This window comes from Scylla paramamosain, chromosome 22 (genome assembly GCF_035594125.1).
Source record: "Scylla paramamosain isolate STU-SP2022 chromosome 22, ASM3559412v1, whole genome shotgun sequence".
NCBI classification, from domain to species: Eukaryota; Metazoa; Arthropoda; class Malacostraca; order Decapoda; family Portunidae; genus Scylla; species Scylla paramamosain.
The window spans coordinates 9973007-9995915 of record NC_087172.1 but is presented as its reverse complement, the minus strand read 5'-3'; the positions used below and the strand labels follow the sequence as shown (position 1 = coordinate 9995915).

Genomic DNA, 22909 nt, shown 5'->3' with positions numbered 1-22909 from the left:
GAGAAGAAAAGAAAAATTATGAGAAAGATGTTATGGACAAATGCAAAGAGGAACCAAAACTATTCTTCAGATATGTGAACAGCAAAATTAGAAATAGAGAAGGAATAAGCAGATTGAAGGTGAATGGTCAAATGTGTGAGGATCCGGCTGAATTGGCAGAGATGATGAACAGGAGTTTTCAATCAGTATTCACAAAAGAGAAAACATTTGTGTGGCAGAGTGAGATGAGTGAAGAAATGGGTTTGGGGGAAATCCAAGTGACTGAAGAGGATGTCCAGAAACAGATGGAGGGACTAGACATTAAGAAGGCCCCTGGACCTGATGGAGTGTCAGGATGGATACTAAAAGAGTGCAATTAGCAGTTGACATGGGTAATACATAATATTATTGAAAGCTCCCTAATTGAAAAGCAAGCTCCCTAACTGAAAGCAGAGTCCCAGTTGAATGGAAGAGAGCCAACATAGTGCCAATATACAAAGGTGGTAGTAAAGAGGAGCCCTTAAACTATAGACCTGTGTCTCTAACAAGTGTGGTGTGCAAAATGTGTGAAAGATTGGTGAAGGATAAATGGATGCAGTACCTAGAAGGAAATGAAGTGATAATAAAGCAACAATTTGGATTTAGGAGAGGGAGATCATGTGTTACAAACTTACTGAGTTTTTATTCTAGAGTGATGGATATAATGCAAGAAAGAGATGGATGGGCTGATTGTGTTTATTTAGACCTGAAGAAAGCCTTTGATAAAGTGCCACACAGGAAATTGTTGTGGAAGTTGAAGCATAATGGTGGGCTGAAGGGGGCCCTGCTGAGATGGATGTAAAATTTCTTGACAAACAGAGAAATGAGAACAGTGGTAAAAGATAAAAAATCATCATGGAGGGAAGTCATAAGTGGAGTATCCCAAGACTCAGTACTTGCACCAATCATGTTTGCAGTCTATATAAATGATATGATGGAGAGTGTGAACAGCTACATGAGCCTTTTTGCGGATAATACAAAGTTGCTGAAGAAAGTTGAGAGAGCAGAGGTCTGTGGAACATTACAAGAAGACCTGAACAAGATATCAGAGTGGAGTTATAGATGGGAAATGGAATTTAATTTAAAGAAGTGTAAGGTAATAGAATTTGGAAAAAGTACAAGAAGAGTAAAAGGAAATTATGTGTTGAATGGTGTAAGGTTGAGTGAAGCAGAAGAGGAAAAGGATCTCGGTGTTACAGTGACTGGGAACCTGACCCCAGAGAGACACATTATCAAAATTACAGGAGAAACCTATAACTTGTTGAGAAGAATAAGGCAGGCCTTTGCATATATGGATGAAGAGATGGTCAGGAAGATGATCGTGTCACTGATAAGACCTAGACTAGAATATGCAGCAGTAGTGTAGTCACCATACAAGAAAAAGGACATAAGGAAGTTGGAGAGAGTTCAGAGAGCAGCTACAAAGATGGTACCAAGTATCAGGGACTTGTCATATGAAGAGAGACTGGAAAGGCTACATCTACCAACGTTGGAAAAGAGGAGAGAAAGGGGAGACTTGATTGCGATACATAAAGCATATGAGGGAGTAGAGGAGGTGGACCGGAGCGACTTAATGGTCTGGGATACATGGGACACTAGAGGACATGGGAAGAGGCTGAAGAGGAGTGCTTGTAGAAGAGACGTCAAAAAGTAGTTTCCCATATAGAAATATTGATGTATGGAACAGTCTGGATGAGGAGATAGTAAATGCAGAAAGTATACATGGATTCAAGGCTAAGTTGGATATTAAAAGATATGGAGATGGGACAGTATGAGCATAGCTCTTTTCCCATAAAGCACAACTAGGTAATACACACACACACACACACACACACACACACACATATATATATATATATATATATATATATATATATATATATATATATATATATATATATATATATATATATATATATATATATATATATATATATATATATATATATATATATATATATATATATATATATATATATATATATATATATATATATATATATATATATATATATATATATATATATATATATACATACATTTTATGGAAGAGTTTAGAAAGTATATATACGATTTAGTTTTTGATCCATATTATGGCCTCCAATTTTGTTCATATATGTAAGACTTGTCACTAACAGTAACAAAAAGTATTGACAAGTCAGGAGTGAATGTTTTCATATACATACCTATCTGTTGGGCTATTATATTATTATTATTATTATTATTATTATTATTATTATTATTATTATTATTATTATTATTATTTTGGGTTATTATAGATTGAACATTTCTGTAAGAGTTGAGACATATTTGGAGATTATTTTCTTTCTTTGATGCTTATGTCAACATACATATAATATCAAAGCAATAAAATTAAATTGAAAGCTACAGTACAGGAGAGGAATAAAGATTTTGGCTATGAACGTTGTGGAACTGGCTACAGAGGTTGGGCTGCTGTGTTTCCCTAAAAATCATCACATAAAAAAGTAAGTTATTTTAATACTCCTAAGAATTTACTTCTCAAATTTACAATCAGCAAGGCATAAGTAATAGGAAACAAGACTTCACAGTAATCAGAGAGGAAAACTTAAAGTAATAAATTTCATAGTATGTTCTATTCTTTGAGAACTGCATGTGTAATAGCCACACCCTTGAGACATGGGGTTTTTCCAGATGAACATCCAGCCATTTTCTTGAAAGTACAATGCTTGTTTATTTATAGGCATTTGTAATGTAAAGAAGTACTTATTTATTACACACACTATAGGATTGTGGAAGGTGTATATGATGAACAGACCATTGTTTCATAGTGTGGGAAAAAATGAGATGATGAGATGAGAATAAAAGCTTTAAAAACTTGAAAAATAAAATTCCACATCCCTAGTCTGATATAGTGAGCTCTGAAAAGGGAAAAATACAAGAATCAAAATCATGTGGCAGCCACACTTCCATTCAAGGCATGGGAGTAATACATATGTGAAATGATTTGATGTTTTTTCTCATTTTATGGAGAAAAAAAAAAAAACATACAAAAAAAAAATTATATATATATATATATATATATATATATATATATATATATATATATATATATATATATATATATATATATATATATATATATATATATATATATATATAATCCTAGTAATCCTACTTCCTATTACTATTTCATATACAGGTACAGAAACTTCGTCTGTGTTTTTCGTGTACAAGATAAACTTATACAAGCAGTCGCGGGCCACAGACAATCAACTGGCAGACCACTTGTGGCCTGCGGGCCTGTAGTTGGACCACCCTGACTTAAAGTATTACATCGACATGAAATGTGCTAATAAATCTTGCACAATTTCCAGATAAGCAGGATAAATGTAAGTGTTTATTAATGGGGTCAAGTCAACTGAGTTGTAACATGCAGAGATGTGACACTTAACAAATGTTCAAAATGCTTGGTAATGTTGCCACATTATCATACTGAACCCTCTATTTCATTTGAGTTGGACATTTTTCCCACACTATGAAACAATGGTGTTTATCACATGCACCACTTTCACTGAAAGTGGGGTGTACTTACCCATAATTAATAATTGTTGCTAAACTCTCATTCACACATGTATCAACTACATTATCTGGGAACAAAAGAAACATATGAGTTACCCCTTTCTTTTTTGTTTTCCTTTAGCCATGACATGACCCTTTCTTTCTACCTGGACAACCAGCCATGGATAGGTCACCACAATTCCAATCCTTCATTCAGCCCTCATGTAGAGGGTTATAAAGGGGAGGGAGACAAGGCAGTTCTGGTATAATTAATAATTATGGGTTGTGTATGTAGAAATAGATTTTACTTAAAAAATCTTATCTGTTATTACACATACAAATACCCATAATGATTAATTATTGCATAATAAAATCCCAAGTATGGGAAGGAGGATGACTCCACCTATATGATCTTTTCACTCCTTAATGAGACTCAAACTATAGCTGAAACTCTTACCAAGTACAGTGCAAACTTCTAATCACAGAGAGCATTCCATGTTTTGTCTCTCCAAACATAGGTGCCCTGATCCAACAGAGAACATCAGCTAACAACTCTCAGGACAGACACAACTGGCCATAGGAAGAAGGTATCTAAATACCGATGAGTAACATCCCTAAGGTAGAAGGAAGCAAAGATTGACATACACTTCCATGTACCTGCTTTGAAAACTGGAGCGAGTCTCTTGATACTTGTGAATACAATGCTGGTGGCAACTGCACAAACTTAAAGAAGATGCAACTTAACCAAACACATCTCCTTCTCTGATACCTCACAATATGCCCACTTGATAATCCTGCATATCCACAGGGAAATATTGCAAAGATGCACCACATTCTTGGTCTCAGAGACTGTCACAAAGAACCAAGAACACTCTGGATGACAACTTGCAGTGTTGCATAATTGTATACTCTTGGACAGCTCTAACAGGGCATAAAAGCCAATCTTTCAGTTTACCAACAAACTCAGAAAGAGCAGAAATAATGATCTCTGATACAGAAGTATCACCCAGATGTTGAGTCTTGGCTACAGAATCAGGAGCCAGTGAAAGGGTCATTGAGGACCAACCCCCTGAATGAGAAACCTCTGCTGAGAAACCATAACGCTCACTGACTTGATGAGCCATCACCAAAGCCAGCAGAAATGCAATCTTCACAGACATATCTCACAGAGACTGAACAAAGTGGCTCACAGAAAGGTCTCAGCAAGGAACACAACACTAATAAAAGATCCCAGAACATGATCTCTGCTGAAATAGGTGGATGTGACACAGCTATCCCATTCAAGAAAGCTGTTAGGTCCCTATTCATCAAGAAATCTAATCCAGCCTGATCCAATACTGGGATCAATGCTGAACAATAGCCCCTAATGGCTGACAAGGACAAATTCTTTAAATCCTGAAGAAAAGGAAAAAGTCCACCAATTTCATTACAAGGATCACAACCCCTCAACTTACACCAACCATGGTAGACAGAACATTTAGCTTGGTACAAAAAGGAAGAGAAATGTCTGACTCGAACTGAGCAGCTTTCCTCAAAAAATCTCTCAGTTATGAGACACTGGAGAGTCTGCACCCCTGAAGATTGAGCATTTTCATAGAACTTGAAACTGATGAAGATGAGATTGACAAAAAAGACACTCCCACTGGGACAGAACTCGAGGGTTGTCCATGAGAAGTGCCAGCAGAAGAGGAAACCAATCTGCCTGGGGCCACTTCAGTCCTACTAGCATCATCCAGACACAATGAGACTTCCTCATCTCTTGCCAGTACCCAGCAAATTAGAGTGAAGGGAGGGAATGCCTAAAGGTTCAAGCCTTTCCATAGAAATAAAAATGCATCCTCTTTCCAGGCTATCAGATCTGAAAGAGGTGACCCATACAAAGAAAAACAGTGGTTCTTAGCTGTCACAAATAGATTCAATGCAAAGAACTAGGTGAGCATAGAATGCAGCAAACTACTGCTCTACCACCTCGACTCCTGACTCACCAGGTAACTATTAATGCTGCTTCAGCTAACAATTTAAACTAGTTGTGCCACATCCAGCTTCAAGCCCAGTTTATGCAGTTTATGTCCCTTACAATTCCTTTATTCTTTGTTTATGCAATGTTAACAACCATCCTAATAAGCTTAAATATGCATCTGACATGCTGATTGCTGCTACAGAGGGATGGCTACTTCCTTGAATATCTGATGCAATATTATCTATACATGATGATGATATTGTTTGTACAGACACTACAGATAACACCTACAAACAAGGTGTAGCACTTTATGTAAGGAATAACCTTGACTTTATTTTCACACCAGTTAGTTGCACTAATGTGCATGTTATTTGACTGATTTCTCCCAAATTGTATATTGTTGTTTAGAGACCATCATATACAGTAGCAGAAAACAACCAATTGATTAGTTTTCTCATAAACTTTTGCTTAGATAAGAAATTGATTATTTCAGAGGACTTTTATCTTCACCAGCTGACTGGGCAGTTTAGGAAGCAAGGTTACTGGACTATGACACACTTTTATCTTCACCAGCTGACTGGGCAGTTTAGGAAGCAAGGTTACTGGACTATGACACACTTTTATCTTCACCAGCTGACTGGGCAGTTTAGGAAGCAAGGTTACTGGACTATGACACACTTTTATCTTCACCAGCTGACTGGGCAGTTTAGGAAGCAAGGTTACTGGACTATGACACACTTTTATCTTCACTAGCTGACTGGGCAGTTTAGGAAGCAAGGTTACTGGACTATGACACACTTTTATCTTCACTAGCTGACTGGGCAGTTTAGGAAGCAAGGTTACTAGACTATGACACCCTCACCCAAGCTTTTCTGAACTGTTTTAACATTTTCAGCCTTACCCAATGGGTAAATTTCTCTACATTTGTTTCATCAGATAACATTCTAGACTTAGTTCTTACATCTCAAACTGACAAAGTGGGCTTGGTTACGTCACATGTGAACATGTGATCATGTTCCTATATTACTGGACCATTTCTACTCTCTTGATTTACACTCAACCACAGCCCCTTCCAAGAAAGCATGGAACAATAGAAAATACAATAAAATTAACTCCTTCCTCTATGATATCAAGTGGAATTTTGAATTTGTATATCTATCTGTTGATTCGATGTACAACAAATTACTAAATATTCTCAAGCTACTTATTGATTTTTTTACATACTTATCCCTTTGGTAAAACTTTTAAGCCACCCTAATAATTAGAATGAGACAGGAACAGGTTATGGACACAATACCAAACACAAAGAGGTTGTCAGTCAGATAAAGTGCAAACAGCTTTAAATAACTTTAATGTTGTTAATTTCCAGTATTATTTCATTTTATCTCCTCACAAAAAGAATATGAATTATTTTACCTCCTCACAAAAAGAATATGAAGAGTCACTTATAAATATTTACATGATATGGGGTTATCATGTAAATTCATCAATATGCTCACAACAAGAAAGTCAGCACCTCTACAGTAGTTTTTTTTTTTTTTTTTTTTATGTAGGAAGGATACTGGCCAAGGGCAACAAAAATCTAATAAAAAAAAAATGCCCACTAAAATGCCAGTCATAAAAGGGTCAAAGCAGTGGTCAAAAATTGGTGGATAAGTGTCTTAAAACCTCCCTCTTGAAGGAATTCAAGTCATAGGAAGGTGGAAATACAGAAGAAGGCAGGGAGTTCCAGAGTTTACCCGAGAAAGGGATGAATGATTGAGAATACTGGTTAACTCTTGCGTTAGAGAGGTGGACAGAATAGGGGTGAGAGAAAGAAGAAAGTCTTGTGCAGCGAGGCCACGGAAAGAGGGGAGGCATGCAGTTAGCAAGATCAGAAGAGCAGTTGGCATGAAAATAGCGGTAGAAGACAGCTAGATATGCAACATTGCGGCGGTGAGAGAGGGGCTGAAGACTGTCAGTTAGAGGAGAGAAGTTGATGAGACGAAAAGCTTTTGATTCCACCCTGTCTAGAAGAGCAGTATGAGTGGAACCCCCCCAGACATGTGAAGCATACTCCATACATGGACGGATAAGGCCCTTGTACAGAGTTAGCAGCTGGGGGGGTGAGAAAAACTGGCGGAGACGTCTCAGAACACCTAACTTCATAGAAGCTGTTTTAGCTAGAGATGAGATGTGAAGTTTCCAGTTCAGATTATAAGTAAAGGACAGACCGAGGATGTTCAGTGTAGAAGAGGGGGACAGTTGAGTGTCATTGAAGAAGAGGGGATAGTTGTCTGGAAGATTGTGTCGAGTTGATAGATGGAGGAATTGAGTTTTTGAGGCATTGAACAATACCAAGTTTGCTCTGCCCCAATCAGAAATTTTAGAAAGATCAGAAGTCAGGCATTCTGTGGCTTCCCTGCGTGATATGTTTACCTCCTGAAGGGTTGGACATCTATGAAAAGACGTGGAAAAGTGCAGGGTGGTATCATCAGCACAGGAGTGGATAGGACAAGAATTTTGGTTTAGAAGATCATTAATGAATAATAAGAAGAGAGTGGGTGACAGGACAGAACCCTGAGGAACACCACTGTTAATAGATTTAGGAGAAGAACAGTGACCATCTACCACAGCAGCAATAGAATGGTCAGAAAGGAAACTTGAGATGAAGTTACAGAGAGAAGGATAGAAACCGTAGGAGGGTAGTTTGGAAATCAAAGCTTTGTGCCAGACTCTATCAAAGGCTTTTGATATGTCCAAGGCAACAGCAAAAGTTTCACCAAAGTCTCTAAAAGAGGATGACCAAGACTCAGTAAGGAAAGCCAGAAGATCACCAGTAGAGCGGCCTTGACGGAACCCATACTGGCGATCAGATAGAAGGTTGTGAAGTGATAGATGTTTAAGAATCTTCCTGTTGAGGATAGATTCAAAAACTTTAGATAAGCAGGAAATTAAAGCAATAGGACGGTAGTTTGAGGGATTAGAGCGGTCACCCTTTTTAGGAACAGGTTGAATGTAGGCAAACTTCCAGCAAGAAGGAAAGGTAGATGTTGACAGACAGAGCTGAAAGAGTTTGACTAGGCAAGGTGCAAGCACGGAGGCACAGTTTCGGAAAACAATAGGAGGGACCCCATCAGGTCCATAAGCCTTCCGAGGGTTTAGACCAGCGAGGGCATGGAAAACATCATTACGAAGAATTTTAATACGTGGCATGAAGTAGTCAGAGGGTGGAGGAGAGGGAGGAACAAGCCCAGAATCGTCCAAGGTAGAGTTTTTAGCAAAGGTTTGAGCAAAGAGTTCAGTTACAACTGACTGTCATCAAATGGCTGAAATTTTTGTTGAAAGCTTTGCTTCTGTCTTTGTAGAGAGGGAATCATGCCCTACTTCTCAATAAACATGTGATAGCCAAACTGAACATGTAAACATATCCCATGATGATATTCATAAGAATCTTTCACTATTAGATTCAAATTCTAGTATGGGTCCAGATAGTATCCATGCACAATTTCTCAAATTCTGTCCTGCTCTAACCCTTCCTCTCTATCTTATTTTTACTAGATCATTGGCCACTGGTATGCTTCCCACAAAATGGGGAGGAATCAAGTATAATTTCAATTCTTAAAAAGGGTCATGTCATTTACTACTAAATTACAGAACTATCAGCCTAATGTCTGTTTGCTGTAAATCACTAGAATGTATTCTTGTCAATTATTTCACTGATTACCTTCATGTCAATAATCTTTTATCTCAGGACCAGTTTGGTTTCAGGAGTGGAAGATCAACTGAGGATCAATTATTACTTGCATATAATACTATCACTACATGGACAGACTCTTGGTATACAGCTTACTTTATTTTGTTTGACTTCTCCAAAGCATTCGATGTTGTCAACCATTCTGTGCTGTCACAGAAACTTTCATGTTTGGGTGTTTCTGGTATACTTCTGCAATGGATAAAAGACTTTCTTGCACAGAGAACCATGTCAGTATCTGTTTCAGGCATCTCCAGCAGTTGTAAAATAGTTACAAGTGGAGTACCACAGGGATCCATCTTTGCTTCCCTTCTTTTTCTAATATATGTAAACCATTTGCCATCATGTATTAAGAGTGAATGCAAAATATCTGCTGACAACCTTAAGATCTATCTTCCTATATGCTCCTTGCCTCCTCACTTTGTTGTAGATATACTTAACTAGTTGTCATTGGGACATTGATGTCATCTCAAGAATACCTAATTCTTGAGGTTTCTTCTTAAATATGGAGAAATGTGTTATGTTGAGATTTGTAAGAGGCATATTTCCTGAGCAAGATTTTAGACCTTACAACAACTAATCTCTAGATGCAAAAACAAAAAAAAGTAGATGCACACAAAGATTTTGGAGTTATGGTTAACAAATCACTGCATTTTTACATGTACATGAGATCAAATGCAAACAAGGCTTCAGGTTTAGCAGCCCACTTGTTAAAAGCAACCACCTGCAGGTCAAGGAATTTTATGATGACTGTTTATTACACATGTGAGACCTTTATTGGAGTACTGCTCATGTCTACTGAATACTGGATACCTTGGAGATGTAAGGATGATAAGGATGCTGAAATCTGCCCACAAGTCTTGGACTTTAGAGATTGCTGGCAAGACTGGACTGTCTTACAAAGAGTAATTCCTAGCACTTGACCTCTACTAAGCGAATGGACACCTGATTCATGCAGACTTAATTAAATGTTGAAAATCTTTCGCTCTGAGTGCTCCATCTCTCCTAAGGATTTATTCACCCCAGCACTTCATGGATACACTCATGATCACCAGTTCAAACCTGCCCATCAACTTAGCTCTGTCAATCTCAGATCTCCATTCTTCTCCTTGAGGTGTGTTTGATTGTGGAATGTTTTGCCCAACAATGTTGTTGCTCTGAATTCCCTGTAAGCTTTTACATCAGCCCTTCACAATGCCCTTGGTGATATTTTCTATGACTTTGTGGAGTCCTAGATTATTAGATTATTACTTCACTTGTCTGCCACCGCTTTACTGCATTTCAAGACTTACCAATGGATTTTAAAATACAGTTTTCTTATGGGTATGCATTCCAGCCCACTCATAGTTAGTTTTCAGTCTGGCTTTTCTTTGTCTTGATTGACTGGCATACCCATGCTATTTGAGATGCCTTTCTTGTCTACATGGTACTGTCTCTTTGTCTGAGAGCTAAGGGTGGTTAACCAGATAAATAAATTGGGTCAGTAGGGTGAGCTGCAGCTGCCACCATCCAGTGATATCAACAGTGAGCATTCATCAACTATGTGCGTAAATAATGGTTCAGCATAGTTTTTAATTATATTGTAGTGTTAAAGGTAGTCTAGAAATATTTTATTTTAATTTTTTGATGGCTGTCTCAACCAGGTTGGAACCATAGTAGTTTTCTGCTATTGCTTTCATTAAAACTCTGACACAGGACCAGAACTAAACTGCCACATTAGCAGCAATCAGACCATATATACTGTATATACAAAGCAGATACATTTCAATCTAATACTACATGAGCACATACCTTGACATTGCTTGATTGCTCCGTGGCACTGTCTTGAACCAAACCTGGGAAACAGATTAGCATCATTCTTCAAGAACACGTGGATAATCTACTAACAGCATAATCATGAAAATTATTAAGTGTCAAGTTTGTACTCACCAACAGAGACACCCACAATCACAGCAACAGCACAGGTACATGCTAGTATACCCAGTAATACCAGTTGCTTCTTGCTAAAGTGAACCCTGCAAAGAAATATAATAAACAATTAAAAAATGGAGTGCTTACAGCAGTTATTCAGCAGCCCACTACTGTTCATAAGTTCAGTACACATATCATACTACTTCTGTACCTGTACATATCTAATGTACTCTAGTTACAATGTGCAGTTTTGAGTCAAGTTTATGGTGTTTTGTTTCCATACACATACTGCCCAATTCAATCTCCACAAAATTAAATTCATTGCAATTTTGAACATTTTCTTGTATTTATCTAATGTACCTAAGGGTAAAGAGCCTAAGCTTGACTTGTATGATCTTGTCTCCACATTCATATTTGTCCACGTTTTCCTTTAGCTAATGTATATTTCTTGCCTCTTTCATCTTACTTTTATTAGCATATTCATTTCTATAGATATATTTTCATTTTATCTTACACATCACCCTTCCCTTAATTTTTCTTACTTCCTATCAAAGTATCCAACCACTTCTTGATCCCTTCAATATTGAATTTTTTATTCCACCAATTCCATTTAATGAATTAAATAATGTAATTTAAGTCATCTTCTCCAGTTCTCCTAAGAGCTTAGATTTTTAGTTCCTCAGAGCTCCACCCACTTGACCACTGAAGAACAGACCAGCAGAGTTGCCTGGCATGCTGCCCAAGGAGAAAGTGTTGTACAGTTCATTGGCAATGTGTCCCTCACAGAGACCATAGCAGCCTTAACCAATTGCTCCTTAAAGTTTATGCTATTTAGAAATGAATAGCTGGTCTTCCAGGCCTTGTGATACTGTCAGTTGAATAAAAGTGATCATATAGAGTTGATTCTTTGTTTTTTAACTGATCAAAGAAAAGAGACAGGCAGATTCATTGGTTATTCTTGTTTAATGTTTGTTACATTTAAAGATCAGGTATATACTAATATGCCATATCCTGGTTAAGATGTTTCAAGTCAAAATGATGCCTGATGTTGGCCAAATGTGACTAGTAAAACTTGCTGAATAGTACTGCATACAGCAATTATAAAACAAAATGTCAAAGCATCTCTTTGCTGGTATTTTCACACTATTTCCACCTTTTGGGTGCATTCCATATCTTAAGAATCCCTCTTTATTATCCTAATCTGTCTAAACTGACTGCAAGTATTATAATATAATGAAATATGTTCTTTTATCAGCAATTATTGAACAAAAGGGAGCTAAGATGTAGGGAGCTGTCCAGGTCACAAGTCATTCATAGAGGTGAGAGTAAGGTCCCTTGCCCCACTCCTCAGATTCCGCCATGTTAAGACAACTTTCTATCCTGTGTATCAGTTCTTCAGACCTGTCCTACTTCATCACCTGTGCAAATATAAGCCACTCTGCAGAGTATTTTAGCATGAATTCGTTGTATCTGTCATGACCTCACACTTCCTTATGGCATTGTACCAGAACATGATGATAAGTTGGAAGTCATGGCCCAAGACAGGAAGGCCATTCGGACACCTTTACCTGCCCTGTCAGAATGCCACACACTGCTGGGAGGCTTGACTATTCTAGCTTATCATAAGGAAATGTTACTATTCACTTGATTTGAAACAATCCATGCTATACAATTTTAATAATGGTTTTCACTCATGACTAAGTTATATGTAGATAATTCTGCATGTTGGAGATTTTGTTGAAAACAATACATGCACATTGGCTTGTTTTCACCTAACATGTTTGCATCGCTGCCCACAAGTGGCTGTTTCTTTCACTTTGCCCTGCTGCCCTCCCATTTCTGCTGTCAATTCCCAAGGAAGCTTAGGAAACTTGCAGCCCAGGGTAGTTGTATGATTCTGAAGCTCCCAGGAAACCTGTGCAAAAGGAATATGTCAGGAAATGTCTGCTTCCAAGGTGCTTGCAAAGAAGATGCCTTAGGACTTCCCTCTCTCTTCTTTCTTAAAGGATCCTGATGACTTCAGTAATGTAATCAGAAATAATATACACTCATACCTCAATACTACGGACTAAAAGGGGGGAACATTGGCCTGATGAAGCCAATTGTCCATAGATAATGACACAGTGAACCCACAGTTTTTCACAGGGTTATGTTCCATAGGCACCCATGAAGTGCTAAAATCCACATCATATTGATGCTACCCCTAAAATGCCTATTTATTGTCTCTATTAATAAGAAAAATCAGTATAGGTACTCACTGATGATAGATGAAATGAATGAAGGTGATGAAGTAGCTGTGCAACAAAATATAATGAACATATATGTAGAGAGAGAGAGAGAGAGAGAGAGAGAGAGAGAGAGAGAGAGAGAGAGAGAGAGAGAGAGAGAGAGAGAGAGAGAGAGAGAGAGAGAGAGAGAGAGAGAGAGAGAGAGAGAGAGAGAGAGAGAGAGAGAGAGAGAGAGAGAGAGAGAGAGACTGAACTGAGACTGCTGACAGGAAACCTTTCTTTATTCCTTCCTACTTTCTCTATCTTCACTTTCAATCCAAAGCTGGATGTTGCCCAGCAACTTAATTTACTCTTTTGTCCATGCTCTTAAGTTTTCTGCATTTTCTTCATTTGGCTTAGACTTCAGTCACTCTCACACTAAATCCATTTGTGTTGTATATTAAATTCCTCTATCTATGAAAAATTCTTCAAATATTTAACTTCCAAGTTGTAACATACACGACTCACTTCCTTTTTGTGGAGATTTCCATTCTTGAAGGCTTGTGTTCACTGCCAGATTTGGGTTTCATTTCCCAATCTGGCGAACTATCCTTAGTTTTGTGTCCTTCATGACCTAGAGCAATTAGTGCAGCATCCTATCTGTATTCCTGACAATCTTGGAGATACACCAACTTTTTTTACCTTTTCCTAACTTCAAATCCTTATGCTTATTCTGTCACTCTGTTCCCTCTATTGGGCTCCACCAATCACAACTTCATATAAGTATTTTGTATTATCACTCAAATTCCTCCTCAAGATTCTCTAAGAAATTTAAGAGATGCCTCTGACACTGCTTCCAATATTTGGAGAGACCTGATGAAGTATTATTCTGATTTCCCAAGCAAGGACAACTGCCTCCATGTCAGGAACACACATCTTTGAGCTGAGTGCACACTGTAGTTGATCATGCCCAGTATGAAGGTGTACATTCCACAATCTCTCTTGTCCTAAACCTTGTATTTATCAAGTTGTGGTTTATGAGAGGGGAGTAATCTCATAGTATCCCATCTCTATATCTATCTTTGGTCTTAAAAGCATGGACAGTTATGGCATTGACAATGTCTTCACTGAGTTCATTCCATTTCTTCACACTTCTATGAGGGAAAATTATACTTCTTGATGCCTCTTCTACAGTTAACTTTCTTCAACTTCTAAAAGTGTCTCCTTGTTCTCTGTGTCTAAATTTATAAAACATTTTTGTCCACATTTTCTATACCACTTATCATGCTATAGATGTTCATTAAATCTCCTCTCTCTCTCCTATTTTCAAGGGTAGGAATTTCCAACATTTTTAATCTCACTTCATAGGTTGACTTACTCAACTCCAGAAACATCTTAGTGACTGCTCTTTGTGCTCTTTCTAATTTTATTATATTCCTCTTTGTATGAGGAGACCACATCACTGCTGCATATTCCAATCTTGGTCTTACCATAGAAATCAACAATTTTTTTTATCATTCCTTCATCCAAATATGAGAATGTTATTCTTAGTCTTTTAACAAATTCATCGTCTCTCCAGTAATTTTATCAATGTGTCTGTCCATTCAAATTTTCAGTAACTGTTACTCCCAAATCCACTTGCTCTTTTGACTTCTTTAACTTCCCACCATCCATCCCATAATGAAATTGTATTCTTTTTTTTACTCTTATCAAACTCCATTACTTTACATTTACTTAAATTGAATTCCATTTGCCAAGATTTACTTCATCTATTTATCTTATTTAAATCATCTTGCAGTACCATACAGTCATTTACATTTTCTACCCTTCTTATCAGCTTAGCATCATCCACAAATAAGTTCATATAACTATCTATTTCTTCATTTATGTAGTTCACATATATTACAAACATTATCAGACCCAACACTGACTCCTGTGGGACTCCAATAGTTTCTTTCAGTCAAGATGAATTTTGGTCTTGTTTTAGTTCTCATCTCTCTATCATCCAGATAATCTTCCATCCACTCCAGCAGTCTTCCTGCAATTTTTCCATATTTTTTTTATCTTCCACTGCAATCTTCAGTGTGGTACTTTGACAAATGCTTTCTTCAAGTCTAAATAGACACCATCCATCCATTCACCTGCACAATATCAACTACGCATGAATAAAAGAACAATAAGTTCATGGAGCATGATATTCCCCTCCTAAATCCAAATTGATAATTTACCAAAACTTTATCTCCTTCCAAATGTTCCATCTATCTTTCCTTTTGCCTGAAAAGTTCTACTTTATATAGGCTAGCTTGGTTTAACTGTAAAGATTTGATATACTCATATATACCAGTATGTAAAATGACTTGGCTATAAATAAATGTTTCAAATGTTTACTATTCTCTCACATAGTTTTCCTACAACACTAGTCACAGACACTGGTCTATAATTTAGTGCGTTTTCCTTATTTCCTCCTTTGAATATTGGTATAATATTTGCTCTCTTCTAATCTTTTGGTACTCTTTCCTATGATAGTGATGTCACCACTAAACTGTGAATTTTATCAGCCAGTTGTTCTCTACATTGTACTCATGATCCTTCAATATCCAGTTTGACATTCCATCTGAACTAGTTGCTTTATTTACATCAAGTTCTTCCATCCTCTTAAATATTTCCTCATAACTGACTGGGACTGCACTTAGTATATTTCTCACCAACTTATCCCTTCCAGCATCAAACTCCTTCCACAGTAAATACTGATCTGAAACTATTGTTCATAACCTGCACCATGTCCTGTGCATCCTCATAGATTTTTCCTCCATCTTTCAATCTTGATACACCTTCCTTCTTCTTCATCTTCCCATTAATATGTCTAAAGAATAGTTTAGGCTCATTTATACACTTATCTATTATATCTTTTTCACAGACTCTTCTCTCCATTCCTATTATCTTAATGTACTTGTTTCTAACATCAATATATATTCTGCTCTCAGTTTTCCTCTTCTTCCATCTATTCCGAGCATTTGACTTACAATTTCTAGCCTCTTTGCATTTTGTATTGAACCATTCTTTACCCTTTATACATTTCGCTCCTCCTCTAGGTACAAATTTCTCCACAGTAGCATTCTATATCCTTATAAATTTGTCCATTTTTTTCTGAAAATCTTCTGCATCTTCAAAGTACTTTCTTAATTTTTCAAGGTCAGCTTTACTATATTTAAATCTTTTTACCTTATAATTTTCATCAATGATTACATTTTTATTTTTCAAATTAAATTCCATCAACACATGATAATTTTTACCTAGAGGGCTATCAGTCTGTGTGTGTGTGTGTGTGTGTTTTATCTAGTTGTATTTACCTAGCTGTAGTTTACAGGAGGGGAGTAATCTCATAATATTCCATCTCTATATCTACCCAATTTGGTCTTAAAAGCATGGACAGTTACAGAATTGACAATGTCTTCACTGAGTCCATTCTGTTTGTTCACACTGAGGAAAACTATACTTTTTGATGTCTCTTCTACAGTTAATTTTCTTCAACTTCTTACTGTGTCCCCTTGTACTCTGTGTGTCTAAATTTACTCCATCTATTTATCTTATTTAAATCATCTTGCAGTACCATACAGTCATTTACATTTTCTATCCTTCTCATCAGTTTAGCATCATCTGTAAATAAGTTCATATAACTGTCTATTTCTTCATTTATGTCATTCATATATATTACAAAAATTATCAGTCCCAACACTGACCCCTGTTTGACACTACCAGTTACTTTCAGCCAAGATGAATTCTGGTCTTGTATTTCTGTTCTCATCTTTCTATCATCCAGATAATTGATGAACTACATGAGACTTACCTAGTCAGTTGAAATGTGCTTCGGATTTTATGAAGCAAATCACCTCTGCCATAAGATAGCTTTCACATGAGATACACCTTGCTGCTTCACGCCGCCAGACTTTAAAGTGTACTACCACCCTCATGACAATAAATTAATCAAATCATGCTAACTTATTTGTAATAATCATGTGATGATGTAGAGTGTAGGGGGGAGTGGAGGGCATGTGAAAGCTCTCTTCTGGCAGAGGCGATTTGCTTCATAAAATCCGAAGCACATTTCAGCTGACTAGGTAAGTCTCATGTAGTTCATCAATTTTATGTCAGCAAATCACTTCTCTGCCAGCGCTCACTTCCCATGAGGTTTTGAAGCCATGTGGGTGTAGTACATGAACATAAAGGAAAGTTAGTGCATTGGTGAAATAAAACAACCATGCCCCATAATCCCTTGTGGTGTATTAAGTACAAGTACTGATTCTTGGAATGAGTCAAGGTCCTGAATAATCTTCTTGTCGTAATGCTTGGCAAAGGTAGTCTCCCTTGACCACCCTGCCTTTGCCATATGTGTAATTGGCAGTGCCATGGCCTTTGCCTTTGATGCTGCTGGTGGCAGAACACTGCTAGCTGAATACTTTATTGTATCCAGTCCTGACATGTGCAGCATGATCCTAATCCATCTTGCAATAGTGTCCTTGGTTACAGGTTTGTGTGGCTTTATAAAGCTGATGAGTAAGTTCCCATTCACATGATCAACACCATTCCTTAAGTGTTAATTTTTTTCAATATACATTTTCAATGTATATTAGGTATGCTTTAAATTCCACAAATTGTACATTGAATTTTGGTCTACACTGTTTAATGTTTTGCCCTAACCAGACACAAATAGAGTTCTTTCCAATGCTAATATTTTTCAACATTAACAAATGCAATGTTTGCACTCTGGCTGCTTGCGTGAGTGCCATTAGCATGATTAATTTTAAGGTTAGTTCTTTTAGTTGAAGGCTGCATAATGGTTCCATAGTTCTTAGTTTTTCTAGCACTAGCTGGACATCCCAGGTCTCCAAATACCTGGGTTTTGGCAGTCTCAAATTGAAGACACCTCTCAGGAGTCTGTTAACAAGAGGGTAATTACCTGCTCTGCAGCCGTCTACTACTATCCCAAGTGAAGATAGTGCTCCCCTCGCTGTGTTGACGGAATCGTAGCCAACACCCCTGTGGAAAGTGTCGGACAAGAAATGTATAATAAGGGGATTGATTTGCCCCGTCACAAAACTGTAACCATTGGGTGACATGTGTTCAATACTGTCTCTCAGTTGCTGGTCTCCAGGAGGCCATGACAATGTCTGTACCTGCCACCAAAATGCCTCTTGCTGACAGCTGTTGCCTGACAATAGACATGCCATCAACCTGATGTGCTCCATGATGGGGTGTTCCTCTGCCATTGATGGGTGGCGTAAAATGTCCTTCTTCCTCATTAGCTCATCAGTAGTAGCAGTTCCTTGATGAGCATTGTGAGGAGGGGCCCCATCCATGGTTGAGACAGCCACAGTGGCACAATCAACCACCCCCTTGCCATCTCTGCACACATTTTCTTTAAGGCATCTGGCAATTAGAGCAAACGTGGTAAAAATGTATACCAGCTCAAACTGTGACCAGTTTATTGAGAAAGCATCAAAGTGTTCCGCTTCAGGGTCAGGTTGCCATGAACAAAAGCGAGGTACTTGTTTATTCAATCTAGAGGCAAACAGATCAATGCTAGGAACTCCAAAGATACCACAAAGCTCCCTAAAAATGTCCCCATTTAACTTCCATTCATGCCTGTCATTAAACTTTCAAGATGCAGCATCTGCCATGGAGTTAGTTACCTTTGCCTGGAATGTGAGAACATGTAATCCAGGCATTGTTTTTCGCACACCATTCCCAGATTTCTCTACTGATGTCATTACAGGATGTGGATAATTTTCCATCCACTCCAGCAGTCTTCCTCCAATTTTTTCATAATTATTTGTCTTCCATAGCAATCTTCAGTGTGGTACTTTGTCAAATGCTTTCTTCAAGTTTAAGTAGACACCATCTACTGATCCGTCTCTCTCCTGCCAATATCGATTACCCTTGAATAAAAGGACAATAAGTTCATGGAGCATGATCTTCCCCTTCTAAATCCAAATTGACAATTTACCAAAACTTTATTTCTTTCCAAGTGTTCCATCCATCTTTCCTTTATTGTTCTTTTGCATAGTTTTCCTACAACACTAGTCAAGGACACTGGTTTATATTTTGTGGGTATTCCTTATTTCCTCCTTTGAATATTGGTGTAATATTTGCTCTCTTCCAATCTTTTGGTACTCTTCTCTGTGATAGTGATGTCACCACTAGACTGTGAATTTTATCTGCCAGTTGTTCTCTACATTCCTTCAATATCCATTTTGATACTCCATCTGGACCAGTTGCTTTATTTACCGTATTTGATGGCTCATAAGACACACCTTTTCTCCAAAAAAAAAAGTTTCAGGAGCCTGCATCCTATGAGGCCAAGGTTCAGCATTGAGGCAGTGGCTGGTAGTAAGTCTATGGCAAAAGAGGCTCTGAAATCAAACCCCAGACATCGCACATGTAAACAAAGTGATGATTGGTACACCACAAAACAACTCTTTCTTTTAAGGTGACAATATATAATAGGTCATACTTACTGGTAATTCATATAGAATGACACTAGTCAGGAAGAATTTGCCTAAGTTACTATGCACCATGCATTGCATATAACAAAACAAACACGTGGTCGTTTATGTGCCGAAGCCAGTGACATGGGCACGCTTCACTGTGTTCTTTACAGTGTGATGCCGTTACTCCATGAGGTAAGACACACTTTTATACAATTAAAATTGCAATATCTTTTAACATTCTTATGAACAAACTTTATTACCCCTGTAGTCTCTCACAGTCACTGCCAATGCCATATGCCAAGTACATGTTTACATCTCACAACAGGATTGGTATGTAGCTGCTAGCAAATATTAAAGTTTTTAAATGCAAAATATTGGGATCTAATAATGATCTAAATGCATGTGAGAGTCTTCAAATGTCAGGTAAAATCCTTCACTTCATATTCAGAGCTTAAATCTGTTCATTTATCTTATTTTTTCATTTCAATGTCTGCCAAAACTGGGTGAGTCTTATGAGCACATGCATCTTATGAGCCATCAAATGCGGTATATCAAGTTCTTCCATCATCTTAAGTATTTCCTCACAATTGACTGGGACTATACTTAGTATATTCCTCACTAACTTATCCCTTCCAGCATCAAACTCCCTTTCCACAATAAATACCAATCTTAAACTATTGTTCATAACCTCCACCATGTCCTGTGCATCCTCATAGATTTTTTCTTCAACTTTCAATCTTGATACACCTTCCTTCTTCTTCATCTTCCCATTAACATATCTAAAGAGCAGTTTGGGTTCATTTATACACTTATCTATTATATCTCTTTCATAGTTTCTTCTCTCCATTCTTATTATCTCAACATAATTATTTCTAACATCAATATATTTCTCCCATTTGCTCTCAGTTTTCCTCTTCTTCCATCTATTCCAAGCATTTAGCTTATAATTTCTAGCCTCTTTGTATTTTGTATTGAACCATTCTTTATCCTTTCTACATCTTACTCCTCCTCTAGGTACAAATTTCTCCGCAGAAGAATTATATATCCTTAAAAATTCATCCCATTTTTTCCCGAACATCTTCTGCATCTTAAGTCTTTCCAGTCCACAGCAACAAAGTATTTTCTTAATTTTTCAAAATCAGCTTTACTATATTTAAATCTTTTCACCTTATAATTTTCATCAATGATTACATTTTCATTTTTCAATTTAAATTCCATCAAACATGATCACTTTTACATAGAGGGCTATCATAGTGTATAGTTTCAATACTTTCCATGTCCTTGGTAAATACTAAATCAAATCTTGATGGTTAGTCTCTTCCACTAAATCTGGTATCACAATCAACCCATTGAGTCATTAAGTTTTCCACCACCCAGTTTAACAGTCTATTACTCCATGAGTTTTCACTTCCAGTAGTTGTCAATATTTCTCAATTTATCTCCTTACATTTAAAATCACCAACAATAACTATATCACTATTTTCCATGACTATCCTTTTAAGACCTTTTAACACATCCACCAACATCTCTTCATATTCTTTTTTTTTTGCCAGGCATTAGTCATAGGTGGCACATACACTCCTACACAATTCATTATCCTTCCATTTCCACTTTTAATCATCACTTGCAGAATTTCAGACTTGTCTTCACTTTTCATTACCCTCTTCACTTTAACACACTTTTTAGTCAGAATGACCACTCCCCCTCATCCTTTGTCACTTCTATTTTTCATCCATAAATCATATTTATCATCACCAATGTCAGGAGTTCCCCATTCATTTTTCCATTTTGTCTCACATAATACAGCAACATCTGGTGCAGTTTTGTTTAATTCCAGCTCATTTAATTCCATCTTTGTTGACATTAATCCATTTACATTAGTAAGACATACTATACTTACTGTTTGATGTACCATTTCTTTATTCTCATGTCTCTTACTCTCCAGAAAACTTCTCCTCCATTTGTTCGTTTTTTTTTTTTTTGTTTAGCCTCATTTATCAGCTCCTTTTGCTTCAACCTTTCAATCTCATCCATATCCCTGTTTATCCATACATTCTTATATTCTTCATCTCCAGACAACCTCCAAGACCCATTAATTACCTCTTTTGCTTATACCTGTATTGCAAACCTTATTCTTATGAGTCTCATTTTTTCTTCTTCATATTTCCCAATTCTAAGGAACTCTTCCACTTGCTTTACTACCTGACTGTCTTCACCCATCACTTTTTTTCAGTAACTTATTCAACAGGTTCTTTTCCTTTTCCTCTCTTTGAATTCTGCTTACTTACTACCTCTTACTTTGAATTCTCTTCCTTTAAACCAAATACAATTACTTGTTTATATTTTTCTACAGTGTCTCTCACTATTTTTTTTCTCTTCTTTAATAACATTTACCACTTTCTGTCTGAGGTTTTGTTTCTCATTTTCTTGTTGTTCTACTATTTTCTTTAGTGATTCTTCTTCATATTTACATTTATTTAACCACTTATTTTGTCTCATTTCCACACCCTTTACACTTGCCTTCATTTCCTCATTTCCTTTCTGAACAGTTTCAACTTTTTCCTTTATTTGTTTCTTTAAACAGTCATTTTCCACCTTTAACTTTTCATTTTTTATCTTCCATCTCAATCAACTTTGCTGCAATAGTCACCAACTCCTTACTAGTCTTCTTCTGGTGTGTTTCCATTATCTTTATTCTCTCTAATAGCTTGTCCATCATTTCTTCCATATGCAAAATTTTTCTACACTGCAGTCTATAATTTAGTTCTCTTTCTTCTTCAGTAAAAATTTCAAATGAACCTCTTGGGGTGCTGCCTTCCACCATCTTTGTCCAAAATGTTGTGTGTGTGTGTGTGTGTGTGTGTGTGTGTGTAGTGGAGCCTCACTCACCAAATGTCTACCTTTCCAAACAATTCAGTTTTTGAATAAAAATTTTAACTCAAAATTGCTTCAGTTGTGGTACCATAATTCAGTTTTCCAACAAAGTTTTTTTTTATTTCAAGTACTACAAGACATGGTAAAAACTAACATTTATTACTAATTTATAGTTTCT

At 37.0% G+C, this 22909-nt stretch overlaps 1 protein-coding gene across 31 annotated transcripts in view; it reads right to left on the bottom strand.

Moving 5' to 3' along the window:
• Positions 1–22909, bottom strand: part of LOC135111521 (scoloptoxin SSD14-like) — a 439479-nt gene that overhangs the window by 270042 nt on the left and 146528 nt on the right. For 18 of the 31 annotated variants that reach the window (XR_010273760.1, XM_064024900.1, XM_064024905.1 and 15 more), the window contains 2 exons: positions 11181–11266; positions 11043–11086 (listed from right to left, as the gene is read on the bottom strand). Coding sequence is in view for 23 of the 31 variants with exons in the window: in XM_064024900.1 (XP_063880970.1) it covers positions 11043–11086; positions 11181–11266 (130 nt within the window). In the remaining 8 variants the exon portion in view is untranslated. Of the gene's footprint in view, positions 1–11042; positions 11110–11180; positions 11267–22909 lie in introns of all 31 variants that reach the window. The other 13 variants (XM_064024903.1, XM_064024924.1, XM_064024904.1 and 10 more) reach the window with 3 other exon arrangements.